Below are 22,271 nucleotides of genomic sequence, written 5' to 3' on the forward strand. Positions count from 1 at the left end.
ACAAAAGACTCCCTTCATCTCTGTTATAGGTTCCTTATGACATCCCAACTATGACATCCCAACTCATCTGACAACCAGGGATCGCATGAGAGCTGTGCCCATGAGAGCTGGATTGGTATCAAACCTGGAGCTTGAAGAAAATTCTGAATGCAGATTGCCCAGTAGCTGTCTCTTCCTTTATTCCCCCTCCCCCCCAGCAGTTTTCCGGATCAGGCTTCCAGTGACAGAGGCAACCAGCGATGGAAGCAGACAGCAACAGCTCCTCTGGGAGCTTCATTCTGATGGGTATATCTGACCATCCCCAGCTGGAGATGGTCTTTTTTGTAGTCATCCTCCTCTCCTATGTGTTGACTGTGCTTGGGAACTCAACCATCATCCTGCTTTCCCGTCTCGACGCACGGCTCCACACACCCATGTATTTCTTCCTTAGCAACCTCTCTTCCCTGGACCTTGCCTTTACTACCAGTTCAGTCCCCCAAATGCTAAAAAATCTATGGGGCCCAGACAAGACAATCAGCTACGGTGGATGTGTAACTCAGCTCTATGTTTTCCTTTGGCTGGGAGCCACTGAGTGCATACTACTTGTGGTGATGGCATTTGATCGATACGTGGCTGTTTGCCGGCCCCTGCATTACATGACCATCATGAATCCACGGCTCTGTTGGCTGCTGGCTGCTATCAGCTGGTTGGGGGGTTTAGGTAACTCTGTGATTCAGTCGACGTTCACTGTGCAGCTCCCATTTTGTGGGCACCGGAAGGTGGACAACTTCCTGTGTGAGGTGCCCGCCATGATTAAATTGGCCTGTGGAGACACGAGTCTCAACGAGGCTGTGCTCAATGGTGTCTGTACTTTCTTCACTGCCGTCCCACTCAGCACTATCCTGATCTCCTACTGCTTCATTGCTCGGGCAGTAATGAGAATCCGTTCTGTGGAGGGACGACGGAAGGCCTTCAACACATGCCTCTCCCATTTGGTTGTGGTGTTCCTCTTCTATGGCTCGGCTATCTATGGGTATCTGCTTCCAGCTAAGAGCAGTAACCAGGACCAGGGGAAATTCATTTCTCTCTTCTACTCTGTGGTCACACCCATGGTGAATCCTCTCATCTACACTCTGAGGAACAAAGAGGTGAAGGGGGCACTGGGAAGGTTGCTGGGGAAAGGAACACAAGCCAGATGAGGAAAAACAATCTTCTTTCTTCCTTACTGCCTCTTTGCCCTGCATAATTTTTCTTATGAGAAGCTCTGTCCCCAGTGAAGTCAAGGAATGTTCCTGACAATATCACACTTTTGGAAGATGGTTAGTGTTATTGAGATATTCTGTGATTATTTATGATAAATACCACTGGGAGCGATAGATAACAGGGCAGGTATGTACTGCTAGGGTCAGAAGGTTATTGATCTAGCACAGCCCTATTTCACTGTCTCTGTCTCTGATGTCCATGCTAATTATCATGACATGTTTCTACTGAATTTTTTATTTTTAAAGGAAAGAAACAGGAAGTTTCTTGGATAATTTTACTAAACTCCATGAATTTGGCCTGCATTGTCAACTGCAGACGAAAAGAGGATTCATCTTTATATCTTAGGCATCCATCGTCTTGGTCCAGTGCTCTTCTCAATACTACAGGCTAATTACCCATGCTTCCCACCTCTGGCACCTGATTACCCTCTTGTGCATGTCCGTTTACAAATTTCCCTTCTTCCTTTATAATGATTAGTGAGAAAACCTAGGCAAGGCCACTTGCTCTTCCATGCTAGCCCCAAATGCCTTAATTAGTCTTTATCTAAATCATTCCAGCTAACAGACAGAGCCATCAGATTTGCTACCAGTCTCCTCAGTGGATTGTGGACTATGCCATGATTCCTCAAGCAAGTTTAGGAGCCCAAGGGGAGTCCATCCATAAAGCATGTCCTATGCTTGGAGTTTCAGTCTCCTAGCACCACTGTTACAGGAGCCCAGTGATTGGTTTAGGACAAAACTTATCTCAAGACACTTGTGAATTGGAAACAGCACCATATGGTTCTTCCCATTATCAGAGTGGTCAAAAGAATGCTCATCTCTCAACACCATTCACACACCCTGTACCCAGACAGAAGCCAGGATGATATGGAACAGTTGTTTAGCAGCCACATTACCAGGAAAAAAGGAAATCAGTCGGTCTAGAAGTCGTTTCAAAGTGTCTTTGGCTTTGTTTCCACCTGTGAAACACACACCTGTGACAAAGTCTGTGCTCAGTAAGTGCTCAGTGAATGAACTTAGATTATGACTGTCAATTTCCTTTTTATGATAAGAACTAAATTTTCCATGCAGACCATTTTCACAATTTATGGTTTGGGTTATCTTGTCCCTTGGATATAATGGAACAATCGGTGATACATTTTTCCTTTCCACATTTTCGTAATTTCCCTAAAGAAACTCACAATATTATCCTGTCCTAAACTTGTGTTTCTAGCCAAGATCAAAGCCACAAGCTGATTTTTTTTATTCTGTCCATAACAATAGTCACTATGTCTGCAGAATGAGCCAACTAATATTATTTGGTGACTTTATCAAGCTATGTCATCTTGAAGGCATAAAATATTAATTGGCACACTGGAGCAGATCACATTCTCAGAGAGGAGCTTACAGTGTCCATGCTCCTAAAGTGAATCTACGAAGCAGAATGTGGCTGATACATGGGAGTATTAACACTAAGGAGACAGGGAGTAATGTTCTCTGGCCAGTATGGGATGTATAGGGAGAAGACAGAGCAATTCTTCAAATGTTTTGGAGTTCTGCAGAACTTCCTTCTGGAAAGGATGGGGCACCTTAAAACTGACTTGGAGGTAGGCAGTGGGAAGACACAGGATTGGGGGAGAAAAACTTAACTGGATATAATTGGGAAGTGAAGTCATCATGGGTCTCTGTTTTAAAGAATTCCTAATGATTTTGTCCTTTTGTTGTTGTGGTTTTGAGATGGGGGTCTCACACTGTAGGTCATGGTGGCCTTAAACACATGGAATCCTACCTACTGCCTCAGCCTTCAAACATATGGATTAGAGGTGTGCTCCATTATGCCCAGTTGTTCTCCTCCCTTTAAAAATGATTGGCAAGTGAATATGATCATGTTTCATTGTCCACAGTAAGAAGTTATTAACACTAGGGTTGAAGAGCTGGCTCAGCAGTTAAGGAGCTGCTCTTCCACAGGACCTGGGTTTGGCTCCTAGCAGCCACATGGTGACTCAAAATTATCTTTAACCCTAGTCCCTCAGGATTCAGTGACTTCTTCTGGTCTCCAAAGGCATCAGGCATAGATGTGATGCACAGACATAAGTGCAGACAAATCACCTGAATATGTAAAAAGTATTTAATTAAAATAAAAAGAAATTCTCAACTAAGTAGTGTAGGGCAGTGCCTTTAATCCTAGCTCTCAAGATTCATAAGCAGGTGAATTTCTTGATTCAAGGCCAGCTTGGCGTACAGAGCCAGTTCTAGGACTGCTAGGGCTACCCAGAGCAACCCTAAGTTGAAAAACCAAAACATATGAATATATCCTAAAGAAAAATATTATTAAAGTATAAAATGATTGAAGTTGGGTATAAAGCTCAGTGGTATAATAGAACACTTGCTTGGAATGCATGGGGCTTTGGCTTCAAACTGTAGTTCTGCAATAAATAAATAAATAACATTGTAGTTGCCTTTTGGGCTAGTGTTTGATTGCCAGCTTCAAACCCCTCCATCATAGCCTCTGTGCCTGTTTTGATAGAACCCCACAACTATGGGGGGGGGTGAGTTGGTGGGGGGTTGTAAACATTATTGCAGCAGCTCTTCCTGAAGATCCTGCAGCAACTATAACTCCAGTATCCTATTTGCACTGAGAGTGAGGCAGCTTACTAAGTCAGCATTAAATGACCCCACCTAAGAACATCATAGCTGTCCCTGCTTGGGAGCAACACCTTTCAGAGCCACAGGGTCCCTGGAACAGCCACAACTAAAGCAGTGTCTCCCAGGGTAAAGAGAGACTGCGGCTGTCTGTGGTGGTGACAGCAGGGCAATGTCTAGCTGTAATGAAGTCTTTTCTGAACATCTGAAACTCAATGGAAGCTTCCATGGATGGTCCTTGACTGGTTTGGAGATTTCAGAGCATTTGTGAGGTGTTGCTGTCAAGAAAGTTATGGCTGTCATGTTGACAACTGGAAGAAGTAGCTATTTGATTGGCAGCTGCCTCACATTTTAGTTCCATGAGGTTCCATTTGTCAATAATGAATTTCCCGAGCAACTGGGGTGTTCTCAGAAACTGTGGCACCTATGCCTACATCTTGGCATATCTTCCCTTTCTTTTCCTCTAGCATTGTCAGTTTCAGTTCTTATGTTAAGGTCTTTGGTCCATTTGCAGTTGATTTTTTCTGAGAAGTGAGAAGTAAGGATTTATTCTTATTCCTCTACATCTGAATTCAGGATTTACTTAGCAACCAACAGAGACATTTTTCAATTAAGTAGGTAAGTCAGGAATGGGGCTTTAAGGCTGCCTAGAAAGATATCCAATCAAATTGCTTCCTGGAAAAAGATATACATGTATAGAAACATAGAACTTTGTTCTACCCATACAATGGAATGTTATGAGAGGACAGGTAAATTCAAACAGAATGGAATCAGATACAGTACAAACTTTTCTTTTAGGGCAATGAGAATGTCTTATAACTAGATAAAGTGGTTACATACCATTGCAAATAATGCTGTAATTGTTCACTCAATATTTGTTCATTTTATGTTATATGAATTTTTAGGCAAAACTTTCTGTGTGTGTCTGGATTTGAAGAGTTCCTGTGGTTCACCTGCTTTCCCTCTACTTGCCCCAGCACTGGGATTATAACAGCTCACTATCACATCCCGTTGATTCACAAGGGTCCTCATGCTTGTGTGAAAATCACTATACTGACTGAACTATCTCCCATCCTCACGTAGAAAAAAAATTAAAACAAAATTGAAATGTTTTCTAGCACATCCTGGCATGTGCCTATAATCCCAGCACTGGGGAAGCTGAGACAGGAGGATTATAAACTGGGCTACCTTTGAGATCTTTTCTTAAAACAACAACAAAAAGCTTTTTATTAAAAAAGTAAAAAAAAAAAAAAAAGGAACTGGAGATGGCTCAGCTATTAAGAACACTGGCTAGTCTTCCAGAGGACCTGGGTTTGATCCCCGGTACCCAAGTGGCAGCTCACAACCATCTGTAACTCTAGTTCAGGGGATTTCAGTGTTCTCTTCTGGATTTCATGGGCACCAGGCATACATGTGGTGCACAGACATACATGCAGGCAAGACACATACATAAAAATAAATTTAAAATAACAGAGAACTGTGTAAGAAAGCCCCTCCCCCCAAAAATCATAGGAGAAATGCATTTTGGAAAGTTTAAGCTGTTAATATGTGAGGAGAAAGTCTAATGTCTTCAAACATATGAAGAAGTTTGTAAAAAAAGGTAATGTTGACCTTCAATAATAGAATTAAATTATAGTTGCCTTACACCTTCTCGCATATCCTATGCCTGTGGAAATGTAATAAATGCTCTACTGGTTTAATAACTCCCCTTGACCCCTTATGTTCCTTTCATCACTAACTTATTTGATTATTTGGTTGTGGAGACAAGGATTGAAATCATGCCTTTGCATATCGTAGATGTTGCCAGGTTGTTGGCCTTTACCCCACACCAAGAAGACAGTCCTCGCAATGAGCACACTACTTTGTTTTCCACTATTAATCACTCACTGTGTCAGTGTTAGAGTTAGGACACAGAGAGTAGGAAAAACCCTAGAGGTGACGTCAAAGAAGGTCAAGGTCTTGCTCTGGAGTGAGAGTTTCATTCGTTTCAACAACAGAGTCCAGCTTCCCAGCACCCCAAACACAGGTCCTGAGAGGGAGGGCCTCCTGGTCATTGTGAGACCTGACCTGAAGCTTTCCACACCGCGAACAAGCAGGCAGAGGATTCGCTGTCCCTCCCCATTCCCCCCTCAACCCCCCCACACTTCCTGCTCCCAATTCCCCCAACCAAGTGTTACAAAGTCAACTGTCCAACCAAGTGTTACAAAGTCAACTGTCTGGGCATTAAGCAGAACATTGCTTTGCCTGGACGATCTACTGGACTACGACTCCCGGGAGGCACTGCGTTCAGGCGGCCCAATCCGGTAGGGTAGAGGCGGGTTTTCCCGTTGTGGTTCTCGCAGCCAGTGGGCGTCTCCGCGGCCCCGCCCCCAGCCCTGCTCTAAGGTTCCCGGTCTCCAGTCTCTGGAGAGGTGGGTCTCCTGCCGGCGGTGGCTCCTTGCCTCAGTTCGTGGTGTTGCAGGTGGCTACTGCTGCCGACACTCAGCACTGCGGTGGAGCTGCGCGTCCCCTTGCTGCAGCATCGCCAGAACTGACTGGGCCGCGGGGCCTTTAGCGCGTGGTGGCCTCGCTTGGCTCTGAGCTTGTGCTCTCAGAGGTACTGGGGGTCGGAGTCGGCAGGGTGCTGGAGAGTTGGTGCGAGCCACTGACAGGGACAGTTTGAACTTTCCTGGGGATTCCTCTACCAGCTCATTAGATCGTGTCGGGCATTTCTCCAGATACCAAAGTAAAATTTTCCTTCCAGTGCCCTTTTGGAAATATTATGACTTCTTAAAAACGGACGAAAAGACCAACTCTTCCCACTGTCTGGAACTATCTTGTCTTCAGAATCTGAGATAAAGGCTAGCAAATGAGAAAGTTAAGTCTTTGCGGACACTTCCATCCTTAACACTCCCAGAGGAGCTTCCTTTCTATCCTTTTTTTTTTTTTTTTTTTTTTTTTTTTTTTTTTTTTTTTCTTTTTTTCTTTTCCCTTAGTCTTCGGAGAGGTTTCTCCAGAGCAATGACTCAGAGGACTTGATCAGTTTACGATTAGTGACATTGTTTCCCGAGCCCCCGAAATGGCAGCTAAAATGGAGATAACTTTGAGTACCTACCCCGAGGATTGTGGCAAACAAGAGAAACATATAATAATGGAGCTGGAAGAGAAACGTGGCCCCCCTCAGCAAAAAGCCTGCCCGGATCCGGAGCTTTCCCGTCAGAGCTTCAGACACTTTTGTTACCAGGAAGTATCTGGACCCCAGGAAGCACTCTCGCGCCTTCGACAGCTCTGCAGACAGTGGCTGCAACCCGAACTACACACTAAGGAGCAGATTTTGGAGCTCCTAGTGATGGAGCAGTTTCTGGTCATCCTACCTTCAGAGATCCAGGCGCAGGTCAGGCATCGATATCCAATGAACAGCAAGGAGATTATGACTCTGGTGGAAGATTTGCACAGAGCATCCAAAAAACCAAAGCAGTGGGTAAGGAGGATCCTTTTTCTGTGGGTCCCAAGATTTCTCTGTAGTCTTTTGAGGTAATGTTTTGTCTCATGGTCCCTAGCTAGTTAGAGATTCCAGAGGAATGGATGACTTCAAAAGTTGCCTCCAACCTCCAGGGACTCCCCTACCCCCTAAAAAAATTGTAACAGGGTTTTAGAAAACCCAACCACTGGCATCTAGTGAAGAGGTAGAAGACTACAGTGTTCATTCCTTCATAGGTCTCAAGACCTTAGAAAAGGAGTTTTATGGTTCTGAAATCTCTGTCAGATCTTCCCAGACCCAAGTTTGCCACAATCAGGGTTCTTGGCTAAGAGGTGTAGCCTGTTGGATAGGAAACTAGTTTTGGCTGAAGTTTCGTGAACTTCGGTCCATTAAAGAGTCTACCATATTATCTTTGAATGGGGCAGTTTCCGCTCAATTCCCCTGCTGTTGCTGACCACCCCCATCCCATTCCCAAAGCCCAAAGTCAGATGTCCTTTGGAAAGTGGCGCTGTGAGGCAACAGGTGGGTTCTTTTTAGAACTGAGTACCTTGGACAGAAAAACCTACCAAGTTGGAATGTTTTTAGAGGCTCTTTACCTACTGTAGCAGAAGCAGAGAGGGTTAGGGTGTGGGGTGGGAACGGTGGGGGGGGGCCTGGGGAGGACGACATTGTCATCACTGATTCTGATAGTTTTGCCAGCTCTCTTCTGATGGTATGAAGAGCCCCAGCTTTGGACACCTACTTGGGAAGTACAGGCTGACTGAAGCAGCCCCTTTCCTATCATTCCCCATGTCAATTCCTTCATCTCCTCTGAAGGTCTTGGTGGTATCTATAAAAGTTGAACGCCAGGTTGTTACCAGGACTTCCCAGGGTAAAGAGGTCACTGTAATAGTGTTCCTCCAGTCTGTCAAGGAATGGAGAATTAATGGATAGCCCTTTTCTTAGGTGGCCGTTTGTATGCAAGGGCAAAAGGTGCTCTTGGAGAAAACAGGGGCTCAGCTTGTAGAACAAGAATTTCCAGATTTTCAACCCCAAACTCCTAGCAGAGATACTCAAGAGAACTCCCTGGAAGAGCCTTCCTGGGAAGGATCTCGTGACAAGCTGAGTCCCCATCATTGGGAAAAATACCCCTTCTACCAGGAGCCAGTCCCCAAATTGACTGAGACAGGTAAACACTCTTTATCCTTGGACCCTTTCATTAGTCCTTTATTTCTATCATAATATCTCATGGTTCTGCAAATGCAAGTTATGTTACATATGACCACCTTTTAATTATTTTTGTGTGTGTATGATATGTGTAGGGGCCTGTGTGCCACAGTGTACATGTGGATGTCAAAGGACAACTTTGTGAAGTCAAGCTCCAGGTGCTGAGCTTGAGTAATAAGTACCTTTACTTACCCAGTCATTTTCCTGGCCAGTTTCCACCTTTTAACATTATATTTAATAACTAATTTATTATTTTTTTTGAGACAGGGTCTCATTGTGCAGCTCAGGCCGGTCTGGAGCTCATTATGTAGGCTGCATTAGCCTTGAGCTCACACAGATCCACCTGCCGCTGCTTCCCAAATGCTGGGAGTAAAAGCCTGCGTGACCATGCCCAGTCTGTTTGGTTTTTTACTTGCTTGTTTGTTTTTGAACAATGACTGGATTAGTTTGCAAAGTGGCTGTACCAGTTGAGACTCCTATCAAAGAGTGTGAGTGTGCTTGTCCATGTCCTTGCAAGCACTTATTCCCAGTACTTTTTATTATGATGATGTAATATCACCTGAGGTTCTGATTGTCATCTCCTTAATGATTTATGATGTTCAGCATTAATCACATTTATTAAATTATATATCTTGGCCAGTGAGCTGGCTCAGTAGGTAAAAAAGCACTTGCCACCAAGCTTGACAACCCAAGCTCAATATGTAAGGTCCACATGATAAAGGAGAGATTCACTCCTACAAGCTGTCCTCAGACTACTGCACATACTTCGTCATATAAGCAGCCACCCCTAACACACACACAATAAATATAATACATTTTTTAAAGGAAATTGTATATCTTTTGTTGGTTTTCGGGTGTCATGTAGCCTAGGCTGGTTTCAAAGCATTACTTAGCTGATGCTGAACTTGAACTCCTACTATAGTCTCCAGTCTTCACTTCATAAACCTTGTGATGACATACCTTTGCCATCACTCTCAGCTTATAGAAAAATTTTAGTCATATACTTTGCCAATTTCATTTTGGGCTATTTGTATTTTTATTATTGGGGTTTAAGAGTTAAAATACGTATTCTGGATCCTAGACTTCACAGATGATAATTCATGGATGTTTTCTCTCTCATTTTGTAAATTATCCTTTCAGTTCTTTAATGATGTTCCATGACGCACAAATGTTCTTTAAAAATGTTCCTACATTTTTATTTACTTTGTGTGTATCTGTATGCATGTGGAGTGCACATGCCCTGTGCACCTGGAGAAGTCAGAAGAAACTTTGGATACTTGGGTCTCTCCTACTGTGTGGGTCCTGTGGGTCACACTCAGGTCATCAGGCTTGGCCACAGCTGCCTTAACCCACTGAGCTGAAGAGTTAAGTTTAGCTCTTGTGTTTAGGTCTTTTGTTCATTTTGAGTTAGTTTTTTATATGTGACATTTTGTATATGTTACTGAGGTTATTATAACAAAATCCCTTAGGCTGGGCAATAAATAACGAATCTATTGTTAACTGTTTCAAAAATTAAGGCCAAGGTTGCTGAGGAGTTGACTTAGTGGGTAGGAATGTTTGCTGAGTTCAAATCCCCAGAACCTTCCCCCCAAAAATCAGGCCTGGTTGTGTGCTCCTGTAATGCCAGTGCTTTGGGGATGGAAGGAGAGAGGAGGATTTAGACCCATGGCCTGACAGTGATGAACAAGACACAACATCTTCTGGTCTCTTTATTTGTGCTTTACAAAGTGAAACACACAAACATCTGTACCATACTCACACACTGTAACAAACATACAAACAAAAAGAAGTCCAAAGTTGGTACCAACAGATACAGTGTCTGAGGATGACCTGTAGCACCTGCCATGTGTCCCCACATTACTGAAAAGAAAAACGGGAAACACGTTTTTTGTCTGTTTGACAAGGGCAATAATTCCATTCATGATTGCTCCATCTTTATGGCCCAGTTACTTCCCAGTTCTACTATGCTGGGGATTGTCAACACATAAAGTTAGGGGTAGGCACCCAATCAGACTGGAATCTAACTTCAATCCTTGAAACTTAAGAGAATCCAGTGATTCCAGGGTCATATACTGAAAAATGACTCTTTTCTTATTGAATGGTTCTTCAGAACCTCAATGAAGCCAGGCATGGTGATTCAGGCCTGTAATCTCAGCACTGGGGAGGTGGAGACAGATGAGCACCCTACAATCATCTCAGTTATGTAGTGAGTTTGAGACCAGCTTGGGCTAAATGAAGTCCTGTCTCAAAAAAATGAGCATGTCAAAACCTTGATGAAAATCAGTTGGCAATACCTGTTTGAGCTCCTTATTAAATTATAAATGAATTAAAATTCAAAATTAAGTTCCTCAGCCACATTAGCTCTGTTTCAAACACTCAACAGTCACATCTGCCTGGTGGGTACCATGTTAAATGGTGTATGCAGTTCATGAAAACAAATTTTCCATTTTAAGTTCCTGCTGGATAGTGATGTTGCTGATTCTCCAGTTTCCCTGGTCTGTTCCAGCTCACATCCATATTGATCCTCAGTCCTGCCAGAAGGTGGACAGTTTCTTTAATTAGGGTACATATCTACTTTATTTCAGTTTCTAAACCCTGTAATGAGAAAAACACCATAGTCACTGGATTTATCATTCTTTTGAAGTGAAGGAGGTTGTCAGTCCCATGTAAGGAAGGGAAAATTTTCAAATAATTACTTTAAGTATTGGAATTTTACCCTTCAGCCAAGTGCACCAGTACATGTATGTGGTCCCAGTTACTGGGAGGGTCACTTAAGAGTTTAAAATCAACCTAAGCAATACAATAGACCCTGTCAATAAGTAAATAAATATATCAGCTGTCTTCCTTCTTCATTGTTGACACTTCATTCTGATGCCTTTTGTTCATTCCTTTGTTCTTTCTATTCCTGTTTTCCTACACCATTTTCTAAAGATAGGAAGGACAGAAGGAGAATTTGGTTCCTAACTCTACTATAAATTTATTCTCAGGAACTAGTTGCAGATTACCAGCCTAACCCTTGGAATTCTGATTCACTAATGTCAGAGGTGAGGAACCCCTTGTTTATGGGTCCAGAGGAGTCTGATGCTTATACATTACCAGCAGAAGGCTACCTGCCCTGACAACCCTCACAACATACTTCATACAGAGGCTGCCAACCCCAACAACTCTCACAACATACTTCATACAGAGACCGCCGACCCCGACAACCCTCACAACATACTTCATAGAGAGGCTGCCAACCCCAACAACCCTCATAGCATACTTCATATAGAGAGCACTGACCCTAACCCTCACAATATACTTCATACAGAGGCCGCCGACCCTGACAACCCTCACAACATACTTCATACTTCTTTTACTGAAGCTCTTTCTTCTAAGTACAGAAAATGAAGCACATTATTTCTAATTATAGAGGCCTGCAGGATGAGAAGTGACAAGGAAAACCCACAACAGGAGGGGGCCAAAGGAGCAGAGACACATACAGTGTCATCCAGGAGATCTAAAGTGAGTGAACCCGAATTGTCACAGAGGCAGGCCAGTCCCCCAAATGCTCAGAAGGCATTTGCTCACTACCAGAGACATTGCAGAGAACTGGAATATATCAGCAACCCCTGCAGAGGCCACCCGCTGAGAGAGTTAAAGAAAAGCCAAGGAGGCAGAAGCAGCCTGAGCAGTCCCCAGCAATGTCTTAGTCAGCAGGCAGCCCACTCAGCAGAGAGATTGTATAAATGTGATGACTGTGGGAAAAGCTTCACGTGGAATTCAGAGTTGAAACGACATAAGAGAGTACACACAGGAGAGAGACCCTACATCTGTGGGGAGTGCGGAAACTGCTTTGGGAGGCAGTCAACTCTGAAACTGCACCAGAGAATCCACACTGGAGAGAAACCATACCAGTGCAGCCAGTGTGGCAAAAGCTTTCGCCAAAGCTCAAATCTTCACCAGCACCACAGGCTCCACCATGGGGACTAAACAGATGTTAGATCCCAGGGAAAGCTTCCTGTCTCTATTTCCCTTACTTGCATGTAAATCACAGAGTGTCTTTTTGATTTACAAAGGAGCAAGTGGCCCTTGGGGAGTAATGGGTGAATATTCAACTGGTAAGGAGCTCAAAAGGTGGCTGTCTGCAAAGATGGCTGATCTGGGTGTGGGGCAAAGAGAACTGCAATCTCTGCAGAGTGGGGACTAGTTACTGAGGAATAGTTAGGATGAGCCACAAGTGGTTTTAATTAATGCTTAAATCTTCTTGGTGCTTTGTTTTATAACATATGTGTTTTCATGCATACACTTGAGCAGTTCACCAGAATTCCAAGGAAACTCACTAGGGAGATCTCTAATAGTCTTTCTGCCACTAACTTTTTTGTTGTTAGTGTTGTTGGTGGTGGTTTTTAATTGATTTTTATTTTTGAGACAGGCTTTTTTCTGTGTATCCCTGGCTGTCCTGGAACTCACTCTGTAGACAGACCTTAAACTCAGAGAAACTGCCTGCTTCTGCTTCCTGAGTGCCAGAATTAAAGCTGCCAGGCTGTAGATGGCACTTTTATTTAAAAAGTTGTGTTTGAGGGAACTTTTTATATCAAAGTACTTTTGATTTACAAAAGTTGTTGCAATTCTAGCTCAAGATATAAGGAAAAACTACAGGGAGAAGTAAATACTGCTCTGGTAGATAGGGGAATTCTGCTTGTTCTTTCTCAAATAAGCCATTGGCTTTAAGACCTGTGACTGACATTTTCCCAGTGTTTACAGTTGAATTATAGTGATGGTTACACAACTCAGTGACTCCAGGAAAATTACTGAAACAGGTTAATTTATGATAAGTAAATTGTACCTCCATAACATTTTTTTCCCAATGACAGAATGCTATATTTATCTAAAATATTAGGGTTTCAGAACTGGATCTGGAATCCTATGCCAAACTCTTGTTTTTTCAAAGTAGAAAGTAGGACCCAATCAGTATCACTATAGGCAAGGTGTCCTCTTTCTCAGTTTAGGCAGATAAGATGTATGACCTTGTGTACAAATAGTGGGAGGTGGTCATTCTCCTGAAGGCATCAGTACTGTCTTTATTTTCAGTATTCAGCCTGTCCTTATCTCTTCCCCAGCCTAGATCCTTTATAATTCTCACCCCACCACCACCAAACACACATGCCCTTCCTTCTAGGCCAACTTCACAGTGGTCTCTTGGTAACTTCTGAGTCTTAGTTGTTTGTGTCTGTATCTGTTTCCTATTGGTGCTGTAACAAATGACTGAAAACTTGGTGACTTGTCATAAAACTTCTGTTACACCACTGGAAGTTAAAATCTGAAATCAGTTTCACTCAGCCAGAATAGCCAGAATTACCTTGGGTGGGACTTTCCTTTTGGAGACTCTGAGAGATAGATCAGTTTCCTTGACTTTTAGCTTCTAGCAGCTTCTTGCTTTCTTGGACTCATGGCCCCTTCATCCTCAAAGTACATTCTTTGACTATCCATCTTGCATAATCTTGTTTAACCTTGGTCCTCTTCAATTTCTCTTAGAAGGATGCTTGTATTGGACCTAGCAGGATAATCTCCCCATCTCGGGATCCTTAATAACACCCACCAAAAATTCCTTTTGCCATTTAAGGTGACATTTGCTGGTTCTAGGGATTAGAATGTAAATGTATGTGGAAGACCACCATTTGACCTACCTATCATGTCCTGTGTATCTTGGGTCAACTTGGTCACCCAAAGGGGAATTACCAAAAGAAAAGGAACATGGAGTTATTTATTAGGGTTGGCAAAGGGACACTTGCTAGAGTTTTGTTACTTGAGATATTTCATAGACCTAGTATGTTTCCTCTCTTCAGATTACACATTAGTGATTATTTGGTGTCTTTGGGTACCTGTTGGACTATAGACTTTGTATGACAGACTCACAGTCGACATTATTCTTTTCCAAAGGGTATCAAGACCATGATGCCACCTTTCCTCTGTGCCTCTAGTTGAGTTTTCCTTTGCATAAGGTTACCTCCAGACAACTAATGACAGAAAGAGTCCAATGGCACAGAAGGCCATTGGATGCTGTGTTCAAATGTAGGGGTTCCCTCATCTCCTTTGCCTCTGCATGCTTCACCAGAGCCTCGGCATAAAGTCTTGACCTATTTTCCTTGCATCCAGCTTCCCAAATAAGAAAATTACTTTTCTCCTTTCACATGCAACTCTTGATCCTATGCATTCCATTGGTCCTCCCTCATATCTGCCTAGCACATATTGGTATCAATGTTTGATTTCAATGTTTGAACCCCAAGTTACCCCCCCAGGGAAACCCAAGGAGAAAGGAAGCATTGAAAGATAGTGGGGGTCTATATTAGCTAAAGAGCATTTCCTATCTATAGCAGATAAGGTGTAAACAAATCCCACAATACAACTGTCCCTCTCAGTAAAATTGGCAGTGACTCCTCACAGTATAGTAGACTGCAAAAAAAAAAAAAAAAAATACTTCCTTTTTATTGCTTCATTGAAGTATTGCACATACCAGAGAACGTGTGCATTTATATATAAAGTTTATAGTTCAGTGGTTAACAATATGGTATTCAAAGCTGTGCAACTGTCATCACAATCTCATTTTAGGGCATTATATCATTAAGTACTCTTAAATACTAGCAATCATTTCCTGTTCCTATCACACCTTGTGCCTCTGGAGTATAGTATCATAGGATCTATACACATTGTATCACATATCAGGGCATTATTCTTTTTATTTCCTAGTAATTCTGGCATTCAGTTCATTTACTAATTGTGTACTTGTACTTTAGCTATTGTGGATAGAAATGCTGCTATGAACATTGATATTTAAGTTTTTACATTTCATTCCTCTTGGGTACATGCCTAAAGACTGAATTGCTAGGTCATGTGATAATTTTCTGTTTAACTTTTCTAGGAAACACCAAATTGTTTTCCAAAGTGGAGGCACCACATTTTACATTTCAACCAGCAGTGTACAAGGGTTCCAGTTTTTCCACACCTTCAACGTAATCTGTTACTTTGTTTTTTGAGACAGGCTCTCATGGCTGGCTTAGAACTCACAACCCTACCTGAAGATGATTTTGAATTCTTGATCCTTCTGTCTCCACCTCTCAAGTGTCAAGATTACAGGCATGTATCACCATGTCCAGTGTTTTTGGTATTTGCCATTTGATTATTGATGTCCTGTCAATGAGAAGTGGTGTATCATGATCTTCATTTTCTGTTCTCCACTGACTAATGATGTATTTGTGTATTGTATGTATATTTGCTTTGAAGAAATGGCTATTCACAACTTCCCTCCCCCATGGTGTTTTGAGACAGGGTCTTGCTGTATGGCCCTGGCTGACTTAGAACTATGTAGATTAGGCTGGCCATGAATTTGAGATAATGCTGCCTCTGTTTCCCAAACCCTTTGATTTTTGTTGTTTTTGAGACAGTCTTGCTCTGTAGCTGGGCCAGCTAGGCTTATCTTGAATTTGTAGCAATCTTCTTGCCTTAGTCTTGAGTCATGGGTGAGTGAGTCACCATGACTTGCTCTGTGGCCCTTTTAAAATGGATTGTCATTTTTGTGGCTGAATTTTAAGAATTCTTTAAATATTCTGGAATGATATCCTTATCAGATATATGCCTCGCAAACAGTTTCTCTCATTGTTTTGTAATATATATATATATATATATATTTTTTTTTTTTTTTTTTTTGTTTGCTTGGTTTTTGTTTTTTGAGACTTTGTGTAGCCCTGGATGTCCTGTCTGTAGACCAGGCTGGCCTTGAACTCAGTAATCAACCTGTCTCTGCCCCACTACTACCCAGCTTATAATACACTCTTGAACAATTGTTGTTGTTGCAGTTGGTTGATACAAACTCCTGTGTCACTCAGGATAGCCTTAAACTTGCAATCCTCGTGTCTTAACCAGTGGAATGCTGGGATTACTAGTGTACATTCATGCCCAGCAGTACACATCTGTAATGAAGCAACTGTCACTTGCCAAAATCCAAGGGACCAAATTCTCAGTTTCCTAATTGCTAGGAAAAACAGCCTGACATTCCTGTGAATTAAGAAGTTTAGGATCCTTGGAGCACAATTTATACCAGTTCCTCAGACTTCCCTGTGCCAACCCTGTGTGGCTCCCAGTTCCTAAGGGAAATTTAAGTATCTGTTGAAATAGTTCTGTTTAGGCTTTAGAATAAACATGTTCCCACTGAAATAAAGATGGTATTGGTTACTTCTTAAGCAACAGACGTTGGTAAGTACTTGAGATTTTTTTTCTCAGTTACGGGGATTGAACTCATTTAATCTAGCAGATTTGGAGACTATTTTAGGGAGAAGAAAGCCACAATGTTCAGAATTCAAATTCTAGACCACATCTCATAGCCTTCCAGACAATTAGGAGTAGGTCTGAGTTTGTTTCTTTACTTTATTGGGTCTTTGGTTAGAATGGCGTGATGTTTTGAGATGGGGTCTCTTTGCATTCCCTAGACTGATCCCAAAATCTTGGGCTCAAGCAGTCCTTTTGCTTCAGCCTCTTGAGTATCTGGACAACAAAACACTTGTTACTTTATATTTCTCTTGGGTTTCTGTCTTAGTTACTGTTCTATTGCCATCAGGAGACACTATGATCAAGGAAAGTTATAAAAGAAAGCATTTATGGGCAGTGATGGCCTTTAATCCCAGCACTCAGGAGGCAGAGACAGGCAGAGCTCTGTGAGTTTGAGGCCAGCTTGGTCAGCAGAGCTAGTTCCAGGACAGGCTCCAAAGCTACAGAGAAATCCGGTCATGAAGGAAGGAAAAAGAAGAAAGGAAGGCCTGGTGTTGGTGACACACGCCTTTAATCCTAGCACTAAGGAGGCAGAGGCAGTCAGATCTCTGTGAGTTCAAGGCCAGCCTGGTCTACAGAACTAGTTTCAGGACAGGCTCCAAAGCAATACAGAGAAACCCTGTCTTGAAAAACAAAAAACAAAACAAAAAACAGAAAGAAAGGAGAGAGGGAGAAGGAGAGAGAGGAGAGAGACAGAGGCAGAGACAGAGAGAATGAGAATTTAATTGGGGGTTTGTGTGGAGTTTCAAAAGGTTGGTCCATTTTCTGCATGGGGGGAAGCATGGTAGCAGGCAGACATGGCCTGGAGCAGTAGCCGAGTTTACTTCTAATCTAAAGGCAGCAGCAGAGAGACAGAGGCAGTCAGAGAAGAGTGGACCTGGTGTGGGCATTTGAAACCTCAAACCCACTACCAGTGACACACCTTCTTCACAAGGCAACACCTCCTAATCCTTCTAAACAGCCTGCCAGTTGGAAACCAAATATATTCAAATATATGAAAGTTTGGGGGCCATTCTTATTCAAACCATAACAGATTTTTAAACAATCTCATATAATCCAGATGGGCTTTGAACTATGTAGCCTAGGATGATTCTGAATTCCTGATTCTTCTTTAACTCATAAACCAATTACAGGTGTGTGGCACTGTACCTGGCAATTTTTAAAACACTGTGCATTAGGTAATGTTCTCAGTGAAGCTGCTGAAACCCTGAATACAGAAGATGCCTCTAAGAAGCACATCAGAGGAGTTGACTGAGGTACTCTGGGATGGAGGAGTGTCTAGAAATCAGATGCTGATTCTAGGTGGGCTTTTCTGACTTAGGTCTGTATTGAATAATGCCACTTGCAGCTTGACTCTTCCAAGCTGTATCATCACATAAAGATTTACAGGGTACATAGTACATACCCCAAGAGAACACAGAGAGAATGAATAGACAAAATGTGGCCCTTCCAGGGAGGAGTATATTCAGCCATGAGAAAGGAAGTACTGATACACTACACCGTGTATCAGTGATAGAAGCCAAGGGACAAAGCTTGCACACGTATGATTTCCTGTATGTGGGATGTCTGGTTAGGCAGATACTAAAGACAAAAATAATTAGTGATTGCCAAAGGCTATGGTGAGGTGGGCTTTGGGGGGGGTTGTTGTTGCACAACCTTGTGAATATTAAAAGAAAAAACAAACCTTAATGGGTACTTTAAAGGATGAATTTTATTATGTGAACTATAATTCAAAGATGAAACAACTTCACAGTTAAGTCTCTACTATAGGCCCCAGAGCCTGCTGATCCAGTGCCCAGCACCAGGATTGTAGCTCCTCCAACTTTGGGTATTGAAGAATATCCAAAAGTGAAAGTTACACATAAGGCTACCAGAGATAGTAGGGATGAATGAGGACATGTGCATGTCTGTTGACCTAGGCTTGTCCTGAAGCATTCCTCCAAAAGGAGCAGACTTGCACCGTTGATCCTCCATTTCAACTCTTTTGAGTTTGGGTACAGGGTCTTATGTAGCTGAGGATAATCTTGAGTTTCTGATATTCCTGCCTCCATTTCTCTGTGTTGTGTGCATGTGGAAGTTAGAGGACAACTTTGTGGAGTCCATTCTTTCCCTCCTTATTAATGTGGGTTATGGGAATCAAACTTGGGTCTTCAGGCTTTCACAGTAAGCACCTTTACATACTAAGCTATCATTTGGCCCCTTTTGTTTTCTGTATCCAATGAAACTCTCATGCTCAACTCTGTGAGACTAACTTCCCTTTGACATGTGGTTTCTATAAATAGTGCTTGAACTGAGAATGCCTGCCTAGCTATGTATGAGGTCCCCAGCACTGCCCAACCTCTCCTCCCCTAAGATATGTACAATTCCCAAGGAAGAAATTGGTGCTGGCAAGGAAGTAACAGGAATGGTTGTATTGAAAACCTTATATGTTATCCTAAGGACAGCAGAATGTCAATGGGAAGTGTTAAGTTGAATGGTGACATAATCAGATGTTACTAGACTATTTTAGTTAATTAATGGATAAAGTTCACTGGATGGATTTAGTTACTGTTGGAGAAAGGTGAGGGCAGTTAAGTGGAGAAACAGGTTTGGGAAATATTTGGGGGTCTTCTTTGGTTTGGTTATTGCTTTGTAATTCTAGGACCCAACACAGGGCCTCCCATATGCTAAATAATCATTCTAGCACATGGTTATATCCCCAGCACATTATGAGAAATATTTTTGAGGTATCATTCACAGAAACTCATACCAGAATGGATGAAGAGTTGGGGCAGCTTATAAATAACAGATTTGTTTTTCATATTGCTAGTGCTGGGAAGTCCAAGACTAGTTAGTGTGCTGGCAGGTCCCATATCTAGAAAGGGACATTTTATAGATAATGCCTCCTTCCCCCACTGACCCCCCATACAAGGCTTCTCTGTGTATCTCTGGCTGTCCTGGAACTCACTCTGTAGACCAGGCTGGTCTCGAACTCAGAGATCAGCCTGCCTATGCCTCCTGAGTGCTGGGATTAAAGGCATGCACCACCACCGCTGGGCAGATAGTGCCCACTTGATGGTTCCTCATATGGTGGAAAGTGCTGACTAGTTCTCTAGTTTTTTTTGTAAGGGAAGTACATAAGGGTTCTGTATTCATGACCTAGTCACTTTCCAAAGTTCCTCACCTTCTAATACTATCCCCTTAAAGCTAAGATTCTAGCATATGAATTTTGAGAGAAAAACATTGGAACCATAGTGGGAGGGAAGAAAAGGTGTAATTGTGTGGATGGAGAACCATATACTGGAGGCAAACGGGCCAAAGGCATGTGCTGTTTTGGACAGGTATTTGGATTTCTCAAAACTGTTCAAAGGAGGACATCTCAGGTACTTGACTATGGGGATTGAGTCTAAAAGAGAGGAGAAACCTGGACTAACATCAAATAAGTCAGTGCAGTCATAAACGTGACTTGGGAAACCATTACCCAAGGTAAGCCAAGAACACACTATGACTACCCAGCAGCACATTAGATAGAAAAATGCTGCAAGGAGCTGTGCTTCTAGTCTCAGGTACTCCGGAGGGGGGATTTGGGAAGATCAGTACTCCTTAAGGACAAGAGGTAAAGGATAGTATGTGCAACATATCAAAACAATCAGAGTCAGTGAGAGTCAGTGAATCAGCAGAGTACTTCAAAAGTAAGCTGCTGAAAGGTTCCAGAGGAAATGCTCTACACAGGGCAAGCAAGAGACAACACAGCTTCCTCTGGTCGAGCACGGTCGGTGCCTCCATCACTGGAGAGGTCTTCATAGCCTCAACGCACTACTCTCGAACAGATACACTTAAGACTCAGTCTGGAGTAACAGGGCACACAGCCCATAGCCCAGTTTCTGCTGAGACCCTAGAGGTAGCCATGGGACAGATGATGCCTCACCAAACTCCACCGCTAGATACACAGCTGCAACAGCCAGAGCAGTGCACAAAGCACAGATGGAAACGGACACACCGGAAGTGGCCTCAGCTTCCGGCTTCCTGCACGGCTGCCAAAGCAAACTGTACGACTGGTGACTGACTGGCCAGCCTACAATCATTCTGAGGCCACGGGAAACCATAAAGAACTACTTACCATATTACTTCCCAGATGGGCCCATCTGGTAAATAACCGCTGCCCGGTGGAGCTAGAGGTCCTTGGTCCTGTACTGCTACTCTGCAGCTAAGCCTGGCAGGTAGGTAGATATCTAGTGCTGTCTTGGAGTAATGCTGGAATTTTATACTGAATTCCGGGGAACAAGACATGTATGTATGTGATTTCCTTTATCAATTTGGGTAAAGTAATCCATTCTCATTCTCTAAACTATTATCCAATTAGCTTTTTTGAACTTCAGTGATACCTAGAATCATTGACGTACATTTTAAAAGTTCACAACCTTGCCATCTTAAAATAACATTTATTGGATAATAAATTGCACATCAGATACACACAATTACAGTTGAGAGTTCAATCTAGAGCTAAGACCAATGAGAATGGTAAAGGTGAAACGTTAAACAGAAGTGCATACGGAAAACATTAACTAGGCATCAAGATAACTAGACATGGTAGAATATTTTTAGGTTCATATAAATAAATATTTTGTATTCCCTTTTCCCCTACACTGTTCTTGCAGACAAGGATCTCAATTCAAAGAGACAAAACACATGTAGTTAGCCTTGGAAAGATAGATAATAGTCATTTTTGAATCACATAAATATCTAATATACAAAACTAAAACAGTTAAAAATGCACACTTAAATAAAATTATCTTTTTAACAAAATCAAAGCAAAAGCAGTTTCCTAAGAAGATCCCTGCAACATTCAAAATAGATTATTTTTAATAGAAGCTATAGCCTAGACCTCCCTTTGAATACATATATAATAAATTAGAGATTTAAAAGAAAATCTATCATTTCATATTGTTTGGCATCTTACATTATAGTCACCAGAACACTGCTACTTAATTTTATGGAACTTCAGGTGTCAAAACCAAAAATATCATTTAACTGCCTCAGTTACTGGGCCAGCTGTCTTCAGGGTTACAGGGACCTATGAAGAGATTGTTAATCGTAGCAGCACAATTCTAAACAAAATATTTGAGCTCAACTTCAGCAACAAAATCTAACACCACTTACATACAAAGTGCAAACACTAGTATCTAAATTCCACTGGGAAATACTGTGTCATCATGATGACAGTTTATCAGTCATGCTAAAGAACTGCTTTATTCCCATTTCATTCTCAATACCAAGTTTCCACACTTCTCGGTGTCATCATCCCCCCTACCATTCATGGTAATACACTCTTACATTCCACTTTTTAATCCCTATATTGACTATATCCAATATTTTTATTAGCACCTAACATGACTTGCTAATATCCTGGATTAAGAACAATCTATGGAATTTATTCTAGTTTGCAGTATAGTTAGGAG

The 22,271-nt window shown here is 42.2% G+C and overlaps 2 protein-coding genes across 2 annotated transcripts; both read left to right on the top strand.

The window, feature by feature from the left end:
* Positions 1–213: 213 nt before the first annotated feature.
* On the top strand, positions 214–1,302 carry LOC127219605 (olfactory receptor 15). Its single transcript, XM_051181296.1, has one exon. It carries the CDS (start codon positions 240–242, stop codon positions 1,176–1,178), a length of 939 nt encoding a protein of 312 aa, XP_051037253.1. The 5' UTR covers positions 214–239; the 3' UTR covers positions 1,179–1,302.
* Positions 1,303–6,905: 5,603 nt separating this feature from the next.
* Znf174 (zinc finger protein 174) lies at positions 6,906–12,757 on the top strand. The gene is made up of 3 exons (XM_051181297.1): positions 6,906–7,323; positions 8,269–8,491; positions 11,942–12,757. Exons 1-3 carry the CDS (start codon positions 6,922–6,924, stop codon positions 12,499–12,501), a joined length of 1,185 nt encoding a protein of 394 aa, XP_051037254.1. The 5' UTR covers positions 6,906–6,921; the 3' UTR covers positions 12,502–12,757.
* Positions 12,758–22,271: the final 9,514 nt, after the last annotated feature.

The sequence above is a fragment of the Phodopus roborovskii genome, unplaced genomic scaffold (assembly GCF_943737965.1).
Source record: "Phodopus roborovskii unplaced genomic scaffold, PHOROB, whole genome shotgun sequence".
Taxonomy (NCBI): domain Eukaryota; kingdom Metazoa; phylum Chordata; class Mammalia; order Rodentia; family Cricetidae; genus Phodopus; species Phodopus roborovskii.

Excerpts from the sequence above, each read along its gene's own strand:
- LOC127219605 (XM_051181296.1), top strand. The coding sequence starts at position 240 with ATGGAAGCAGACAGCAACAGCTCCTCTGGGAGCTTCATTCTGATGGGT.
- Znf174 (XM_051181297.1), top strand. The coding sequence starts at position 6,922 with ATGGCAGCTAAAATGGAGATAACTTTGAGTACCTACCCCGAGGATTGT. Across the intron at positions 7,324-8,268 it reads CCAAAAAACCAAAGCAGTGG|GTGGCCGTTTGTATGCAAGG; the intron begins GTAAGGAGGATC and ends CCCTTTTCTTAG. Across the intron at positions 8,492-11,941 it reads CCCCAAATTGACTGAGACAG|AGGCCTGCAGGATGAGAAGT; the intron begins GTAAACACTCTT and ends TTCTAATTATAG.